Raw genomic sequence first — 20,632 nt, forward strand, 5'->3', positions numbered from 1 at the left:
CTAAATTGTTTGAGTTTCACCCATTTGTTTTCTACATTCATCGAGCATTATCAAAGTAACCCCAAATCAAAATGCTGAAGTTCGGTCACAAAACTAAAAAAAATAGTATAAATGCTTAAATTTCCGTTAAACATATTACTAATTACTAATTAACTCTTGGATCCTCAGTACTTGTTTAAAAAATATAATATTTGAAAAGCTTTCATTGCTTTTTTTAACTTGTTTGTTTATTTGGAAGGCTCAATCACGTTAGCTTTACGGAGCCGATAGTTCATTGTTCTTTGTTTGTAACAAAATTCACTTAATTCTATGTCTTGTAGGAGTTGGGCCGAATACTCGCGGCTTACTCGAGGTTAGAGAGGTACATTGTCGAAGGATAGGATCAGGGGAGGAGCTTGGGGGTAAGGTTTCGTTGTCTCATCAGAGCGTTGTCGCCAGTATGAATGGTAGTGCGGTTCTAGTTTCGTCTGGAGTTTGACCGGCTATGGTGGGTGACCAGTGGGCGACGATGAGACTCATCGAGACGGGGGGACAAGACAAATAAAAACTATTAAAGAGAGGCAAAAGACAAAGGAATTAAATTCTTATACTAGACATTTGAAGAAATACATAAACCGACTGCATATAGCAGATATCGCGAGTTCCCAACACGTCTCTGATAGGAACATAGGGTTGTCTTCCTTGGGCCTCAAGGGTATTCAAAAGTCGCTCTCTGGCGGCGTCATTATCCGTACATTGCCAAACTGCGTGATCGATGTCATCGTAACCGTTTCCACACCGACAGATGTTGCTGTCCACGAGGTTTATTCTATTGAGATGAGCATCTAGCGAGTAGTGGTTGGTCATAAGTCTACTCATCACGCGAATGAAGTCACGACTTAAGTCCAAGCCTTTAAACCACGCTCTCGAAGAAACATTAGGAATAATTGAATGTAACCACCGTCAGATTTCCATTGTCCCAATCGGTTTGCCAACTCGAAAGGGTACTCTGTCGCACTAAATGGTAAAATTCATCGTGTGAAATTTGCCTGTCATAAAATTCGCCTTCCTGCGCGCCCACCTTTGCGAGAGAGTCCGCCTTATCATTGCCTGGGATTGAGCAATGTGAGGGGACCCATACAAAGGTAATCATATATGATCTTTCGACCAGCACACTCATCTGCTCCCTTACCTTTGAAAGGAAATAAGATGAGTGCCTACCTTGTTTCATCGACCGAATAGCCTCAATCGAACTGAGACTATCCGAGAAGATGAAATAATGGTCTGCGGGCATGTTGGAAATCATCCCCAATGCGCAGTTGATTGCTGCAAGCTCAGCAACATAAACGGAACAAGGTTCCTGGAGTTTGCGGAAAGCGCTAGAGTTTTCATTGAAGACACCGAATCCAGTGGATCCACTGAGACGAGACCCGTCTGTAAAATATCTTTTCATGCAATTGACGTGTTGGTACTTTTCAGTAAAAATACGCGGGATAATAATAGGTCGTAGTTGATCGGGAATCCCACGAGCTGCTTGTTTCATGGTCAGATCATATTCAATTGAGGAACTGCGATTGGTGAAGTGAGCATGGCCTGGAGTGTAACAAGGAAGACACATATCTGACGATATGTAGTGGTGGTAGATTCTCATAAATCGAGATTGTGTGTTCAGCCCAAGAATTTCTTCAAAATTTGCAATTATAAGTGTGTTCGTCACTCCGCATTTGATTTTTTTTTTTCCTTTATTAACGAGACTTTCAGCCTTAGGCTGGTTCATCTCTATAACCGCATTTGATTAGTATTCTGAGAGAGAGCTCCCAGAAACGGTTCTGGAGGGGTGTTACTCCTGCCAGAACCTCGAGACTCATGTTATGCGTTGAGTGCATACAGCCGAGAGCAATACGCAGACAACGATATTGAATTCGTTCCAATTTTATTAGGTGACATTTTCTTGCCGAGAGAAAGCAGAAAGAGCCGTACTCTAGAACAGAGAGAATTGTTGTTTTATAAAGCGTTATGAGGTCTCCCGGATGAGAACTCCACCATGTGCCACAAATTGAACGGAGAAAGTTCATCCTCTGCTGACATTTTTGCTTCAAATACGTAATATGGGTATTCCAAGTGCACTTTGAATCAAACCAGACCCCAAGGTATTTGAAAGACAATGATTCAGTAATGTTTCTGCCCAAAAGATTAAGATGCATTTGGGCTGCGTACCGCTTTCGAGTAAACACTACCAACTCAGTTTTCTGCGGTGAGAAATCGATCCCTAGATTCCTAGCCCAAGAAGACAAGTTATCTAAGGAACTTTGCAATGGCCCTTGCAAGTCCACGGCATGTGGACCTCTTACGGAAACCACACCGTCGTCTGCAAGTTGTCTTAGCGTGCATTGTTCTGCCAAACAGTTGTCGATATCTTTGACATAAAAGTTATAAAGAAGAGGGCTGAGACATGAGCCTTGGGGCAGGCCCATGTAGCTAATTCTGGAAGTTGTCAGTTGTCCAAGGGAAAAGTTCATTTGCTTTTCTGACAACTAGAAATTATTTAAAATTCCGGAAAGTCCACATCTGACAGAATTTCAATGGAAACTGAATCATAAGCCCCCTTAATGTCCAAGAATACTGAAGCCAATTGCTCCTTGTGCGCAAAGGCCAGTTGAATATCTGTGGAAAGCAGCGCTAGACAATCGTTTGTTCCTTTGCTCTTGCGGAACCCAAACTGTGTTTTTGATAGCAAGTTAATTGCTTCGACCCACTGATCGAGTCTCCGAAGGATCATTTTCTCCAACAATTTCCTAATGCACGAAAGCATCGCAATCGGACGGTATGAGTTATGGTCAGACGCTGGTTTGTCAGGTTTTCGAATGGCTATTACTTTGACCTGTCTCCATTCAGGCGGTATAATGTTGTTTTCTAAGGCCTGTACTCGAAAAAAATACACCAGACAAAAGTGTTCGCCAAAAATTTATTTTAAGTCGGATTTTCTTGAAACTTTCAGAGAATGAACTATTACATATGGATTATGTTTAGGCATAATTACTTTATTCAATTTCCTTTCCATCGCTGAAAGCCCGCACTTTTCTCTTATTACATTTTGTACAATGGTGGAGTCGACCTTTTTGGTCACTTTCATCCATTCTTTCTTCAACTCCAGCTCGTTCTTAAACACCTTGGACGATTTTCGAACTTTGGCCTTCATTATGGCCCAAAATCTTTCCACCGGATGAATCTCTGGTGAATTTGGGGGGTTGGCGGTTTTTGGTACAAAAACAACGTTATTGTCTCTGTACCAATCCAACGTCGATCGCGCGTAATGGCATGATGCCAGGTCCGGCCAAAATAATGTCTCGCCTCCGTGGGACCGCAGGAAGGGCAACAGACGCTTCTGGAGGCACTCGGTACGGTAAATTTCGCTGTTGATGGTACCCAGTTAGCGGTTACTCAGTTTATCCAGTTACCGGTTACTCAGTTTACCGCATTGGCATATGGCCTGCCAGAGCAAATATTTTTTGGCGAATTTGTCCACTTTCTTCTTCCTTATGTCTTCCGGAACATCAAACCGTGATTTGGCAACGTAGAACTCCAGCCCCGGTATCTGCTTTGCGTCTGCCTTGATGTAGGTTTGGTCATCGATAACCACACACATCGGTTTCGTTAACCACTCTCGATACAGCTTCCTTGCGCGGGATTTGGCCACCGTGTTTTGTTGATTACGCCGGTTCGGTGCCTTCCGGACCTTGAATACACGAAGCCCAGCTCGTTTCATAGTTTGCTGAACGAACCAGGCGGAACACTTTGCCTTCAGAGCCGCGTCGCGAATCGAAAGGTTCGGATTACACTTGAAATAATCCAACACCTTCCGGGCCTTCACAGGGTCAGCTGTCTTAGATTTTCTTCCACTTCCAGCCCGCCGCTCGGTCGTCTGGGACTCCTTAAACGATTTTACCACCCGAGACACAGTTGTATGGGTGATTCCCAGTTGTTTTCCGATCCATCTCATGGTCGCAGTCGGATGTTCCATGACGGCGCGCAAAATTCTCAGGCGATTTTCTTCTTGTTTCGATGACATCTCAATAACCACTGCACCGATTGTTATGAAATTTTGCACATGTAAACAATTCACTCCAAACTAGTTATACCCAGATTTTCATCAATTTTTACCCACGGATAAAAAAGTTACACACGGATAAAAATGGTGCATTTTTTTTTTCGAGTACAAGCCTTAGTAAGGAATTTAATAAGTCTAGCAAGCGTCTTTAAGCGATATCTGGGAGATTTTTCAGAAGATTGAATTTAATCATATCGCTTCCCGGTGAGGAGTTGTTCGATGAAAGAAGAGCCATAGAGAATTCCAGCATTGTGAATGGTCTATCCAGAGAGCTGCCGCTCGGAGACGCTTCTCGAAGAATGTGTTGTGCTGGAGCTGAGTCCGGACAGACCTTTTTAGCGAAATCGAATATCCATCGGTTGGAGTATTCTTCACTCTCATTAGAAGATGAGCGGTTACGCATGTTCCGAGCCACCCTTCACAAGGTGTTCATTGAGGTTTCTCGTGAGAGTCCCTCGACGAAATTGCGCCAATAACCGCGTTTCTTTTCTTTGACTAATTGTTTCAGCTTTGTCTCAAGCTTTGAATATTCCTCGAAATATGTGGAAGTTTTGTGTCTACGAAAAGCTTTGAAAGCATCAGATTTTTCTACATACAATTTTGTGCATTCTTCGTCCCATCCAGGTGTGGCTGGTCTCCTTTTGAAGGGCGCACTTGGAACTTTTCTTTTTTGTGCTTCCAGTGAGCTTTTGTAAATCAAATCGGCGATTGCATATTTCTGCCAATCTATGTTCCTTGTAAGATCAAATGGAACTCGAGATGGTTCTGCAGAGTGAGGGGCACACTTAATTGAAATGATGATTGGCAAATGATCGCTACCATGGGGATCATTGATAACCTTCCACAGACAATCCAATGATAGCGATCTTGAACACAAAGATAGGTCGACTCGGCTTTCTCGAGCCGGAGGTTTTGCTATACGTGTCGCTTCACCACTGTTCAAAATAGTCAAGTTGAAATCGTCGCATAAATCGTAAAAAATAGCCGCTCTATTGTCATCATATATATCGCCCCACCCAGTTCATATCACCCAGAATTAATACTGGGGATGGAAGAATCGAAACAAAATTCCAGAGTTGACTGCGGCTAATGGAAGTTCTTGGTGGAACATAAACTGAAGCTATGCAAAGGTCTTTGTTCTTCACATTTTGTAGAAAGGGTAGCACTTTTTGATCCCTAAAAGTACTCCTCCATAAGAATCGTCTCTATCCAGGCGAATAATGTTAAAATCGTGAAAGTTGAGTTCTTTATCGGAAGAAAGCCATGTTTCACAGAGAGCAAATATATCACAATCAGAATTGTGAAGTAAAAATTTGAACGAGTCTAGTTTAGGCACTAGACTACGGCAGTTCCACTGTAGCACAGTGATCATATCTTCAACCTCGTTCTACGAACTATCCATCGAAAGATATGATTGATGCAAGGAGGGGCCATGAAACAGTCAATTGCTTAAGATATGATTCTAATGTTGGAAGCAAGGCAGAAACTAAGCTTCTAAGAGGGTCTTGTATGTTGAACATATTTAATATGAATTCCACAATGTCCGAAAAAGCTAGCAAACCTCGTTTGGACTTGGATTTCTTTTGAGAAGTTTGAGGAGCAGCTTTATTATTTTTATTATCTTTTTTGGGCAATGGTGGAAAATTCCTGCTGCATCCAAGGATTGGTTCAGCAGGAACCTTCGGTTTCGTTTTTTCATCCCCATTACCCTGGGAATTTGCCAATCTTCTGGAGGTAACTTTAGTTTTCTTACGGCGCACTTTCGGGGAGGGGCATTTTCTTTTTGTGGATCCGTCCATTTTTTAAGGTGCGTGTACCACGGTAGAATAACCTTCATAGGATAAGTCAGAGTCCGATTTTTCAGCTGACAAAATCGAAAATTGGTTTGCATCTTGGACGGCTGATGCAGCCTTCACCATTTGAGCATATGTCTGCTTGGAGCGTCCTGAGATTGAACGCTGCACTTTATCGGAGTGCTGCTTGTACATCGGGCACTCCTGCAAGGGGTGAGGATTCTCGCCACAGTACGCGCATTTTACTGATTCTTTGTGGCAAGAATCCTCTTTGTGGTTTTCACCACATTTGCCACAACGAGTTTTGTTGCCGCAATGGCTGGCCGAGTGTCCCAGCCTTTTGCAGTTGGTACAATTATAAACCCTCTGTACAAACAACCGCACCGGGAAAAAAGCACCATCAACTTTGACAAAGTTTGGGAGAACTGAACCAGCGAAAGTCACCCGAAACGAGTCTGAATGCTGATAAACTTTCTTGTCATCTCGTAAAGATACTGAATGCAGTTGCCTAACATCCAGTATCTTTACAAGCTCGCTTGTGACTTTTCTGTTTTTAAAACAACCCGAGGCACGTTTCAAGTCCTCGACAGACAGACTCGCGTCGGAGACCACGCCTTCTATCTCCACATCTCGAGAAGGGATGTAGATGTTGTACTCAACACTAAACAACTCGTGTTCGGCTACATCATAATTCGGTGCTTCTACACGCAGTTTGTTGTATCTCTCCTTATGTACCAAGATACCCGGATACTTACGCAGCAAGTCTCTCGAAATTTCGAGAGTTTTCAAAGGTTTATTCTTAGCTCGAAAAAAGACAACCCATGGTCCTTTCGAAATTGGTTGGTAATACCTGGTTCGCGCAACGTTGGCATCGGAAGATGCCATAAGTGTTGCACAAAAGATGATAAAAAAAGGAAAAAAATAAAAACCTTCTCCAATTTATTAATTTTAATTACTAGTAATTAATTTTTTGCACGGCGTACAAGCAAATTAAAGTGAAAAAAAAAATCGACATAAAAAACTTATATCTAGTTGCAACAAGTTGTCTCACTATGAACCATAATCCCTTACCGAGGTGAGAGACAGAGCCACGCGTCACGAGGCAAAACAAAACTACAATAGGGAGGCAATGGACTTGCAAAATGTATTGTCTAATACTTATGCCGGTTGTGTAAACAACCTATGCAGCTAGGTATTCCGTTTGCTGCTGCTACGATGCGGCTATTGACGGAGATGATGCGATGATGATGGTGATGATTTGATGATGATCGATCACTGGGGTAAAGGTGAACAGTCTATACGTAAGACTCAGCTTACGATAGCTGCTTCCGAAAACCGTGCGCGATTCACCTGAACACTTTTTTTCTACAACGATAGCGATGGAAACGCGGTAAAAAACGAGTGTCGTATGAAGAGACCAGGACGCTATTAACTGGCTCAGCGCTCCATACGGAATGTTCATTTCTATGAATGAAATAATTTGCATCCTTCTTAACCTTATGGTCAGGTTTAAGGAACGTTTCAGTTATAACGGAAATATGCACGTTATGAACTCTCAAAAAGTTAAATAGCTCGTCTTCATTATCTTTAAGAGGGGGCGACCTCGGCGTAGTGGTTAACATCCATACCTCTCACGCCAAAGTCACGAGTTCAAATCTCACCCTCGGACAACTCACGAATAACCCAAGAGTGTTAAAGTGACTATAATAAAAAAAAATCTTTAAGAGATCGAGCATTCCAATTTAAAATATTTAATGCTTTAAAATCCATTACTGAATTTTAAAATCATGACAATATTGTTTGCAAATTTTACTCCAGTTTGAATAGCATCACACGTGGAGTTAGATTTAAGCATATCAGAAATCATGTCAATTAATGATTTCTGTAAAAAATCCATTTTAGGGGCAGTAATGCTTCCTAAGTCAAAATCGTCAAAATTTCCGTTAGGATTACGTTGGTTAGTATTTTGATTTCTACCCGCTGCAATAGCAGCATGGTAGCTCCATTAACTCGCTGATCATTGTTAGCAGCGAGGGGAGTAGGTATAGATGAAAAATTTGAACCAGGGGTTATATTTGTACCTACGGGTACGAATGTAGAATTTGTTCCTCGCTGACCGTTGTTAACAGCAGAGGAATTTGTACCTGGTCGAAAACGTTGAGCGTTTACTACTTGTCGCTTAGAACGAGATTGCAGGATCGCTTTGCGAGTCTTACATTCCCAAAAATTGGATTTGTGGTTTTCACCACAATTTGAACATTTAAATTTCTTAGGATCTTCCTTCACGTCCTAGTCGTCCATGCATTTAGCTGGCATGTAGCAATTTTTAGTTCCGTGACCCCATCCCTGGCACAATTTCCTCCCGTCTTCCTGAAGTGTTCCCACTTCACTCGGACATGGAGCATAAGGCTAGCTTTTTCTAAGGCCTTAAGGTTGTTTAGTTCACTAGACTTGAAGTGAACTAAATAAAAATCATTAGAAATCCCGCTTCACAAATCGCCAGGACGAGATTTCATTTTCAGTTTGATTACTTGGAGTGGCACAACTCCAAGTACTTTTGCCAGTTCATCTTTGATCTGATACAGGGATTCATGACAACCTTGAACACACGTTCAGTTTTGGTGTCGTAAGTAAAAAATTTGTGATGCTTCTCAGTAAGATACTTGAGAAGACATTTAAATCCGTCCAAGGTTTTAGCCAATACACGGCATTCACCCCGACGTCCAATTTGCAGTGAAAACTTAACTTTCACGAAGTTCAAAAGTTTCATGCGAAGAGCATGGAAATTGGAAGTGGTTATCACAATAGGGGAATCTTTTCCTTATTGGCATTAAACCGGGAAAGTTTACTAGAATTTTTCTTGGATTTCATTCTCATCATCCGTGAGCAAATCAAATTGATTACTCAAATTAATTTCATCAGAAGGGGGATCAAGAGTTTGCCCCTTTCTTTTGCGTTTAGGCGCCATGGCGGCAGTAAATTTTTATCCAAATCGACTTCCAAGCAGATTACTATAAGAATCTGAAGGATCGAAGAGGAATTTTCCAAATCGATATCCAAGAAGGATTACCTCGGGTAGGGTCCAAACAAGGATAGAAGAGGAATAAGAGTTGAACAAGGTAGAAATTTTACAGGTTAAGCACTTCAGCAAAAAGCAAATTTAGATTTCCGCACGGCAAGAGAGCACGATGCGGACTGATTATTTTACTAATGATTCTAAACTTCATCTTACAATAAACGGAACAACAGCTGTAGCGTCATCTAAGTTACCTGCCGCGAATGGAAAATCCACGCTCCTCCTCAACAAGATTCGAAACAGCCTGTTTCGAATATTTCCTCCAGCACTTCAATTTTGCAAAATTATCGTTATCGTTAACATGGTCTAAGACATTAATCACTAAGGTCTCATGATCGGTTATTTTCAAATCAGTATCCGTAACTGAACAAATAGAATCAAAATTGGAGTAAACATGATCAATTAAAGTTATACCATAGAGGTAACTTTAAGACCAGAAGGTCCCGAAGAAACGTGCTCAACTTTTTGGCTCAACTCTGGTACTATCTTCGGTCCCAAGCTAATCGATGCACCCCTCGAAACATATGAAAATCCACGAACCCCTCATTTTATCTGTCAAACTTTCATAGCGAATCAAAACAAACACGGAACCGAAAAATTACCCAAAATTAAGTTCTTTTCACTCATCTCCCATGTTCCGTTCAATAAGCTAATTTTCAGTAAACCGCTTATAGTAGTTTACATTTGTCAACGGCGAAAATAATTACTTACTCGTGAGTATTTTCTACCTAAAATTAAGTTCAATTGACTCTAATTTGAGAATATCTCATATACTCACTAGTAGCTTATTGAACGATAGTCATGAGAAAGTCGAATCTCTCGTTCCGTTTTTGACAACAACAAAAAGTGAGAGTGGGATGCAAAACTCAAAATTACCCAAAATTAAGTAAAAAGAACTTAAATTTAGGGTATTTTTTTTCTCTCTGTGAATAGTGTAGTACTGGAATTTATACTAGAATGGGGTACGTTAATCGATTTGCCAGGGACCAATAGGCTAGTCAAGTAGTGAGCCAATTTAAAATCGTTAGTTTCGTATTGATTGTTGGTTCTACTGTGCCTCAGCTAAAATCTTCAAATGATTCGAATTATGGTTGTCACGCCAATTGGGTTCTTTAAAGGGCCACCCACATTAGATCCGTTTGCGTTGCGTTGACGTAAATTTGACAGTTGGACAATAGATTTAGCTGTCACTTTGCCGCAACGCGTCCGATCCGGATCTAATGTGCGTGGGCCTTAAGGGTATTGAGGTAAATGCATATTCGTAATCTGCATTAAAAGTGGAACCCAAACCCAAAATTTAATCAATTTTGGTACGCTGGAACTATTTTAAATAAATAAGTCAGTTTGTTAGTTTAGTGTCAAACAGTGAAGTTATTATTTTGCTTTCAGTCTTGATTTATAAATCAAGATGAAAGTATGTGGGTTTGAAAAAAAAATATTGCTGTTCTCAGAAAACGAAGCTCTTTCAGATGATGTATAAAACCGACACATACATTTCAATACAGTTGACAAACACTCCGACGTTTTGTGTTGTTGGCTGCACCTAGAGTATCTCTCACAATTTTTACAACGGAATTTACACTCGTATGACTGAATTGGAATTAAGCAGCAGTTTTAGATTTTCAACAATATCGCAACAATTTGTGACTCGTTACCAAATCCAACGGTCCCGTATGCAAAGGCAAATCAAATAAGAAGTAATTTTTGATAGCAAATGTTCTATTTAATGTTCAAACTCGTTCGAAAAATAGAGGTGAAGTGCGGGCTGGGCTTAGTATGACGAAAAATATATCTTAACCCTATCCTGGAACTTGATTCATCCTCATGCAAAAAATGAGCACTCAAAGACATAATTTACCCCCTGACGATAGTGTCAAAGACGTAATTTTCCTATAGATGACCCAGTTTTCTAAGAAATTGTTCATTAATATCATCTAAGTAAGATGGCACCTACAGGCTAATCTTTTCGTTCCAATCCTGTCCAGGAATCAGTTCACCCAGTAATTGAACCACAGACCGTCAGTAATTTGATCAGCCTTTTTTACACAAAGGGAAAGAGTTCTCCGATGACTGACCAGATTTCAACAACCCCGTCGAAAAAAGGGCCGACTTTTCGCTAGCGCCTGGCAGACCAGTTCTGTCTATGTTAAGAAATTATAATCCACAATAGAACAAAATAAACAAGACGTGACGAACTATGCACATTCCATAGCACAGCAGATACAGCAGAGTGCTAATCCATAAAGTGCATTAGCAGACCAATAATACCTCAAAAGGAAGATGACAAAAATAGATTGATGAAAATGTTTGTCGCTGTTTTTTTTATCTCCTCTAAACGACCCACCAACTCTCTTCCTGTTCGAATCGCTATGCCTGTAGAGGAAGGCGGAGGAGGAGGCATGACAGAGAGCTTCTTCCTGTTTTATGGTTTCCCGGTGTGCCGCATGGAGACGGCAAAAATTATGCACAGTAAGGCAGATTCCGGCAGGTCGTAAATTAGAAGGCTGTAAAAAAGTGCCCGTAGTTGCAGTTGCAATAAAATAAGCTGTTTGTGCTAATGCCTAATGGCATTCCCTGTGGGAAAGTGATTTTCTAACGTTTAGATAATTCGAGGAATTTTGTCTGGAATGTAATGCTAATTGTTTGTCATTCTTCTTCTCATCCCGCAGCTCCGTTACACGGGAATGCTGGAAACGGTCCGAATCCGGCGAGCAGGCTACAATGTGCGGCTTACGTACGAGGAGTTCATCCAGCTGTACCGGATACTGCTACCCAAAGGGTTGATCAGCTCGCAGAAGGACGTCCGGGACTTTATGAACACGATGGACCTCAACAAGCAGCACTATCAACTGGGGCTGACCAAGATCTACATGCGGGAATCGCAGAAGATGCGGTTGGACATAAGCTTGCACACGAAAATCATCGACAGTATCATTACGATCCAGCGGTGGTTTCGATCGATTCTGCAACGTAAGAAGTACTGCCAGTACCGGAGTGCGGCCTGTACGATCCAGTCGTACTGGCGGTTCTATGTGAAGGAGAAACAGGCCAAATTCCTGCGGAAGCTGCGAACGGAAGCGGCCACCATGATCCAGAGTGCATGGCGAGGGTACACCGTGCGGAACTGGTACAACAAACTGAAGACCGGGGTACAGGTGGTGCAGGCACGCATCCGAGGGAATCAGGCACGGGAGCGGTTCAAGGTGGCTGTGAGTAAGGTGAGTTGGTTGGTGAGGTGGTTGTTCTTTGAGCACTTTGCTTAACGCTGTCCTAAATTCCTTAATCAATCCAAAACACATCCCCCTCTATTTGCAGAAACTGCAACGAGAACGTGCCAAACTGCGCTCGACGCAGAGCCTTCCGGCGGTCGAACGCCCGCTAGAGAGTTCCTTCGATACGCCGGAGATCCAGCACCACAAAGCGATCGGTGGCGGCAAGAAGCAACCCTCGCCGCCCGTGGGCATTAGCTTCGAATCGGCCATCGACATAGTCAACAAAAATCGATCCCTGTTCAGCGATAACAGCCTAAGCAGCGCGGACTTCATCGACGACGACGAAGATGATGAGGACGAAGACGACGAGTACTGCTACGAGGATATGGGTCTGGTGGACGATCCGACCTTCGTTTCGGGGGTCCTGAGGCACGAAGTGTTACTGGAGAAGAATGCCAGCAGTGGCAGCACGGACAGTAGCCTATTGGACTTCGCCAGCAGTCAGCAGCATTCGAAGGTGCCACTCCAACGCCAGGACGATGTATTGGATCGACCGATACGGAAGTACGAAATTGAGCGCGCGAGTAAGAGTACGTTTGACGACGCAGAATTGGCCAAGTATCGCTATGAGCGAGGACTAAGTTCGATGGGTGGTAGCAGTACCAGCAGCGGCAAACTACCGGTGCGACGGGTAGACTCGGGACCATCGCCGAGCCATCGTCTGCGGTACGATGCGTACGGCAGTGGCGGCACCGGTCTCAGTAGTGGTGGAATGATTCGAAATCAGAACCACAGCAATAATAGTTTTAATTCCAGTAATGTTGAAATCGTTCTTGTAAATACCGGTTTAGATAGTCTCTCTTCTTCAGTGGCCACTTCCGGAATTGCCAATAGCGGTAGCAGTGGTAGTAGTCCGAATGCACCTACCGAACAGCAACCGCAAAAGCTTCCTCTCCAGCGGAATCTCAACCGTAACACAATCAGCCAAACGCAACAACAGTCCAGTACCACACTCAGTCGTCGGGAGCTTCTGTGTCGAAGCCAGGGCGACGAAATCAACTCCAATTATCACCTCCAGCATTTGCAGTCATCATCCCTCACGCCATCGCTGTCGTCAGCCAACTATCAGAACGTCCAGTACACTTCCTCCCCTACGTCAGCATTCCATCAGCATCAACAACAGCAGCAACAGCAGCAGCAGCAGCAGCAGCAGCAACAACATCTATCGCACTCATACAACAATAACAACAACAACAATACAATCAAATCCCCCAGCACTTCCAATACCAACAGCAACAGTGGTAGTAGTAACAGTCTATACAATTACGTTACTCAGCAACAACAACAGTTTATCCCACCGGCGGCTAGTCTGGGAGCTGCACAAAGCAATCTGCCACCTTCGCAGCGGGTATCTAGCAGCTATCCGGACGACTTTTCCCAGAACTATTACAATACCACCACACCGAAGGGTGAGTAACTTTGCTCAATCTCAAACCCCTCCATTAATCTCAATCCCAATCCCATTCCAGGCAAGGCAGCTGCTCTGCTCGGTACCAAATCCGAGGACTCCAAGTATTCCGGTGGCAAGGACATTGATCTGACGCTATCGAATCCTGCGATGGTGGCGTCCGGTACGACGATCGTTCCGAGCAAAACGCGACGCATCAAAACGAATCTCAGTGATGATTTCTCCAGTGCAAGCGGCGGTGGCGGTTCGACCGGCCAAACCGGTCTAAGTCGACGGGGTGCTATCGTAGGAGTGGATACACTCAAACGACGGAACTCGGATCCGTCCAACAAGACCCCCCTGTTGGAGGTGAACCGGGGGAACGACATGTATCAGTCGAGTACCCGGATCAACATCGCGGGGCACCAGTTTCGCAAGGTGCAGCGAATCAACAAAGCGGAAAAGTGTGCCAGCTGCCAGGAGAGCGATTCGTTTGTCAACGAAGGCTACCGTTGTTTGGATTGCAAGGTGTTGGTACACACCAAGTGCATCCAGAATGGGGGAATCAAAACCTTGCAGTGTGCTGCCAAACGATCGAAGCGGATACGAACGGGAAAGCACGACAAGCATGCCCCCATCGGGGCCAGCACTCCGAATTCCAAATTCTCCGCCACCCGAGAGTACACCGACTCGACCGATAAGATTATAAGCGATGCCAAAGAGCTGCAGCTGATGCAGGATTTCATCACGCAGAAGATCTGCAAGATGGAAAGCGATTGCGAGAAGCCCTCGGAGGTCGATCGGGTGTTCAAGCAGGCGCTGCGCGAATTCAAGGACAACTTGGTGGCGCAGTACAGCGTGGCGCACAAGCAGAACTCCGACCTGCTGAACATCAAGTATCGGGATCTGATTGCCAACTTCGAGCAGGTGATCGAAACGACCTCCGGGCGGAAGAACGACTTTCCCCTGACGATGGGGGTGAACGCGTTCCGAGGCTTCATGAACGAGTTTATGAACTCGCGCGAGACGGAGAAGCCGAAAGCGAAGCGGAAAAAAGACAAGAAGCGCAAGCATGACGAGCACACGACCTACAATGGTGAGTAGCAGCTGCTATTAGTTTTGCAGCAAAACAGTCTTTGAATTTTGAAGAAATGGCTACAGTTAATTTTTCATAACTTGACATTGAAAGTTCCACTGCGCTACGGAGAACTGTGTATGCGAAAAGTGATCGAAACACTTAACAGGTCTTAGAATTAGAACCTCGGCAATTCACCGATCAACATGCTAAAGAAGGGCTAGGGCACATTACGATTCTTTGATGTACAACAATTTTGTGGGATATAATCGCCTTGTCTCGCAACATTGCAACATTTCTATTCGTCCAAATTGATCTTTGGGGAAATTTAAGAACTTCGGGAAAGTTCCCAGAACGTTCAGGGAACGATCGTGGAAATTCCCAGAATATTCAAGGAAGTTCTAAGAACGTTCTATGAAATTCCCAGAACATTCAGGGAAGTTCTAAACAAATTCAAGGTAATTCACAGAACTTCAGGGAAATTTAAAGAAGTTTAGGGAAATTTCCAGAACTTCAGTAAAGAACCCAGAAAAATTACGGAAGTTCCCAGAACATTTAGGGAAGTTCCCAGAACACTCAGGAAGGTTTCCAGAATATCAGAAAAGTTCCCAGAATACTCAGGAAAGTTCCCAAAACATTCAAAGAAAACCCCACAACATTCGTGGAAGTTCCCTGAACATTCAGGAAAGATCCAAGAACATTAAGGGATGGAAGCTCCTAGAACATTTAGGGAAGTATCCAAAACATTCAGGGGAGATCCCAGAACATTAAAATGAATACCCAGATCATTCAAGGAAGTTTCCATAAAACTCAGGGAAGTTCCCTGAACATTCAAGAAAGTTCCCAGAACATTCAGGGAAGTTCTAAACACATGCAATGCAAGAACATTTAGCGAAGTTTCCAGAACACTCAGAAAAGCATTCAAAACATTCAGAGAATAACCCAGAACATTTAATGAAGATCTCAACACATTCTGGAAAGATGCCAGAACTTCTAGGAACATCCAGGGAAGATCCCAGAACATTCAAGGATGCTTCTGGAATATTTAGGGAAGTATGCAGAACATTCAAGGAAGATCTCCAGAACATTCAAAGATGTTCCCAGATCATTCAGGGAAGTTTCCATAAAACTCAGAGAAGTTCCCTGAACAGTCAGGAATGTTCCCAGAACATTCAATAAAATTTGCAGAACCTGAGGGAAGTTCCCAGAACACCCAGGAAAGCTCTCAAAACATTCAGAGAAAAACTTAGAACATTTAAGGAAGATTTCAGACATTCAGGAAAAATCCCAGAACTTCTCTAGGATGTTCTCAGAACATTCAGGGCAGATCCCCAGAACATTCAAAGATGTTCCCAGATCATTCAGGGAAGTTTTCATAAAACTCAGGAAAGTTCCCAGAACATTTAGGGAAGTTCCCAAAACATTCAGGGAAGCTATAGACACATTCAATGAAATTCACAGAACCTCAAGGAAATTCCCAGCACTTTAGGAAAGTTCCCAGAACACTCAGGAAAGCTCTCAAAACATTCAGAGAAAAATCCAGAACTTTCAGGGAAGATCCCAGAACATTCAAAGATGTTCCCAGATCATTCAAGGAAGTTTCCATAACACTCAGGGAAGTTCCCAGAACATTCAATAAAGTTCCCAGAACATTCAGGGAAGTTCTAAAGACATTCAATGAAGTTCATATAACTTCAGGAAATTCCTAGCACTTAGGGAAATTACAAGAACATTTAGAGAAGATCCCATAACATTCAAGGAAGCTCCTAGAACATTTAGTGTGGTTCCCAGAACTTCAGAGAAGATTCCAGAACATTCAGGGAAGATCTCAGAACATTCAGGGAAATTCCCAGAAGATTCAGGGAAGTTCCCAGAAGATTCAGGGAAGTTCCCAGAATATTCAGGGAAGATCCTATAATATTCAGGGAATTTCCCAAAACATTCAAGAAAGTTCCCAGAACATTCAACAATTGAAGTATCCTAAATTTCTCTGAAGTTCTCAGAACTTCTACGGAATTTCTAGAATATTCCTGAAGTTCTCAAAGCTCCTTAAACCATCTCCAAATATCCAGAACTGTCTGAAGTTTGCAGATCATCTTACAGCCTGTCTGAAGTTTGCAGAACTTCTCTGATGTGCATATAATTCCCTGAATTTCTCAGAAGTTTCTTGAAGTTCGCTGGACCTCCTGATTTTTTTAAGACTTCCCGCAAGATCATGGGACGACTTCTCTGAAGTTCGTGGGACGACTTCCCTGAAGTTTGTGGGACGACTTCCCTAAAATTCGTGAGACGACTTTCCTAAAATTCGTGAGACGACTTCCCTGAAGTTCGTGGGACGACTCCCCTGAAGTTCGTGGGACGACTTCCCTGAAGTTCGTGGGACAACTTCCCTGAAGTTCGTGGGACAACTTCTAGGAAGTTCGTGGGACAACTTCCCGGAAGTTCGTAATACGACTTTCCGGAAGTTCGTGGGACAACTTCACTGAAGTTCGTGGGACAACTTCCCTGAAGTTTGTGGGACAACTTCCCGTAAGTTCGTGGGACGACTTCCCTGAAGTTCGTGGGACGACTTCCCTAAAATTCGTGAGACGACTTCCCTAAAATTCGTGAGACGACTTCCCTGAAGTTCTTGAGACGACTTCCCTGAAGTTCGTGAAACGATTTCCCAGAAGTTCGTGGGACAACTTCCCTTAAGTTCGTGAAACGACTTCCCGAAACTTCGTGGGCTGACTTCCCGGAAGTTCGTGGGACGACTTTCCTGAAGTTTGTGGGACGACTTTCCGCAATTTTGTGGGACGACTTGCCGGAAGTTTGAGGACGATTTCCCAAAAGTTCGTCGACCGACTTCCCTGAAGTTCGCTGGACTACTTTCCGGAAGTTCTATAGATGACTTCCCTGAAGTTTGTGGGATGACTTTCCGAAACATTGTGGGAGGACTTTCCGGAAGTTCGTGGGACGAGTTCCCAGAAGTTCCTTGGACAACTTCCCTGAAGCTCGTGGGACGACTTTCCTGAACTGCGTAAGACTTCCCATATTCAGCTTAGGTTCAGATGCAAATCTTGGAAGTTTTTGCGACAATCTATAAAATGTTGTGAGAAAATTGTCTCCAATGTCATCAATGTTTATCATCCTCATTCTGTATTCCGTTCGAAACGGATTTCCCATATAAAAAAAATGTATGGGAAATCTGTTTTGAACGGAATAGAGAATAGGGGTGTAGGTACCTATATAACTTTACTTTAAATACTTTCAGATGATTCCCATTCAAATTCGAATTGCCAATTAATTCGGCATTCCTTCCTTAAATTCAAATAGTTGAACTAATTCTCGTTTCTGTGCTTTCCAGGCCACACATTCCAGTTAACGATCATCAACATTGCGACGGCGTGCGAAATTTGCCAACAGTTTCTCCTCTGGCCAATCGAACGTGGATTGGTAAGTTCCGAAATCTCAGCCACTCTAGCAATCGATGTAGTTACTAATGTCCCATTCTGTCCCAAACAGGTCTGCCAAAACTGTCGCCTAACGTGCCACAAGCGGTGCTACCTGAAGTCGGCCGCCTGCAGTAAGATAGCGGCCACGGCGGGTGGCCCACTGGTTCCCGGTGGGTCGGTAACCGGCGCGATGAGCAGCGCCGGCGTCGACAGCGGCGCCGGTGGCCATCAGACGAAACTGTTCGGCGTTCCCCTGACGGCACTGTGTGCCGGAAGTGATGGGATCAAGATTCCGGCTCAGATCTACAGCTTGATCATGATGATTGAAATGCACGGGTTGTACTCGGAGGGAATCTACCGGAAGAGTGGGGTCAGCTCGAAAATCAAGGAACTGAAATCGCAAATGGACCGCGTGGCAGGCGGATCGGAGGAAGTGGAATTTGAAAGCTACAACGTGCACGTGTTGACGAATGTGTTGAAGTCGTTTTTGAGGGAAATGCCGGAGCCGCTGTTGACTTTCGATAGGTACGATGATTTTCTGAGGGCGGCGGATCTGTCCGATGCGAACGATCGGGTGCAGACGCTGTTGTCGTTGATTAAGAAAATTCCACCGGCTCATCACTGTCTGCTGGAGAGGTTGATTTTCCACTTGGCTTTGGTGGCCAAGCTGGAGCAGTACAACCGGATGTCGGCGAGTTCATTGGCCATTGTGTTTGCGCCATGTGTACTGAGGACGAACCGATACGTTCCGGCGCAGGACAGTTTGAATGACATCGGGCGGCAGACCAAGTGCATGGAAACGTTGATTACGCAGAAAATGTTGAACGTGAAGAGTACCCTGGCGGACATTGATACTCTGGACACGGCAGCACATACGGCCACGACCCGGTTGAGCACTTTGAGGAGTAGTAAGGTGTTTACGCAGGAGGAGATGGCATCGAATTCGAGGGGAGTCGGTGGAACTCTGGAAACGGAAACGGAAGAGATGCTGCTGGAAGGCCACATTCAGGAGATTAAGAAAGAGAAGGCACTGCTAACGTCAACATTGCCAAGTTTGGCCCGGGCGAGCTCGGATGACGATCTGCTATCAACGGATCTGGACGGCGAAGGCGGGAGTCTAGATGATCTGAGCAGTAGCAAGGACAAAGATCTGGACACTAGCTATAACAATGTGATCAGCGATAGTGGAATATCGATTCGCTACCAGCCACCGTCGGATCACGGTAGCAGTAACGTAAGTCTCAACAACGACATACCAATGGCTGTGAGTTATAATCTACGAGGAGATCAAAGTATCGATTACTTCCATAAAGTAGGCAAAACGAAATCCCTGTCCCACCAAACGCTGATCGATCGGGAAGCCTTCCTGAAAAGCGGTAGTCAAAGTGGTTCCGCGACCACCCCGCAATCTCCTACCACAACAATCGCCACGTCGTCTTCATCCCCTTCTTCGTCGTCGATGATCAAGTCGCAGAACGGAAGCACCAGCAGCGTTAGTAACCACAGCAGCAGCACCACCACCTCCAAGCGGTCAGATCTGAATCTCAGCCATTCGATGGTTACCCTATCGACGGGGGGCGCAACCGGTGGTTCCACCGGATCCACCGAGCTCCACCGCCAGAAGCCCATCATAATGCGTAGCATTTCCGGTGGCTACGAACCGTCCTCGTCGTCTTCCATTTCCGCCGGTGGAGCAGGATCAAATTCTGCTTCCTCGCAAAAAATCCTAATCCAACAATCCGCTTCGATTCCGACGCTGAAGGACGCCAACAAGGTCGAACCGATCAAAATGAGCCGGCGGATGTCGGGCAGTCGGCGGCAAAATAGTAGCGGAGGTGGTGGCGGTGCCGGCGCAGGAGGTGCAAGTCCGTCGTCGGGTTCCGGCAACGGAAACGGCGATGATGAACCGATTATGGTCTAGAACAAAGAAAAGCCAATCTCGAAAACTCGTCGCTGTTTAGGACTACCTAGTTCAGTTTATAAATTTCTTCTTGTTCTTTTGTTTCACTATGATTTTTTTTTGTTTTTCTTTTAGTATAAAGAAAACGATGTAACGACGGAATATTGTTTGGTTGTTGAAAATGTCGAGTGGATGATTTGAATGAAGCAGCATATGAAGAAGAAAATCAAGTCGCATTCAGTTTTTTTTTATGTGTAACAAAATTATTATAACGATGATTTAATATTAGAAATTCTATTTATAATGCGAGATTCGTTGAACAGAAATCGATGGATGGGGAGAGTGAGTGTATGTGTGAATCGTGATTAACCCGTAAAATAGACAGTGTTGGAACGTGATGTGGAGTCGGAGCGTGTTCGTCGTGAAAGAGAAGAATGTGCGTTCGATGTAATTAATATACAGTTGATGCAGAAGAAAGAAGAAGAAAAACTCATTAAACTATAGATAACACAAGCAAAACAAGCGCATATAAACAAAATCCACACCCACACACACACACGTATAGTTAGAGAAAGGAATGAATCATAATTAACTAGAAGCAAACAATG

General features: G+C 43.9%; 1 protein-coding gene across 8 annotated transcripts in view; it reads left to right on the plus strand.

Annotated features, from left to right (window-relative positions):
• The window catches only part of LOC135702474 (unconventional myosin-IXb-like), a 286,641-nt gene extending 266,575 nt beyond the window's left edge, over positions 1–20,066 (plus strand). For all 8 annotated transcript variants that reach the window (XM_065223513.1, XM_065223514.1, XM_065223508.1 and 5 more), the window contains 5 exons: positions 11,626–12,174; positions 12,272–13,637; positions 13,698–14,711; positions 18,037–18,125; positions 18,195–20,066. In XM_065223513.1, coding sequence (XP_065079585.1) covers positions 11,626–12,174; positions 12,272–13,637; positions 13,698–14,711; positions 18,037–18,125; positions 18,195–20,045 — 4,869 coding nt within the window. In that variant the 3' untranslated portion in view covers positions 20,046–20,066. The remainder of the gene's footprint in view (positions 1–11,625; positions 12,175–12,271; positions 13,638–13,697; positions 14,712–18,036; positions 18,126–18,194) is intronic.
• Positions 20,067–20,632: the final 566 nt, after the last annotated feature.

This window comes from Ochlerotatus camptorhynchus, unplaced genomic scaffold (assembly GCF_037179485.1).
Source record: "Ochlerotatus camptorhynchus isolate MF236.1 unplaced genomic scaffold, CSIRO-AGI_Acam_v1.1 ptg000193l, whole genome shotgun sequence".
NCBI lineage: Eukaryota > Metazoa > Arthropoda > Insecta > Diptera > Culicidae > Ochlerotatus > Ochlerotatus camptorhynchus.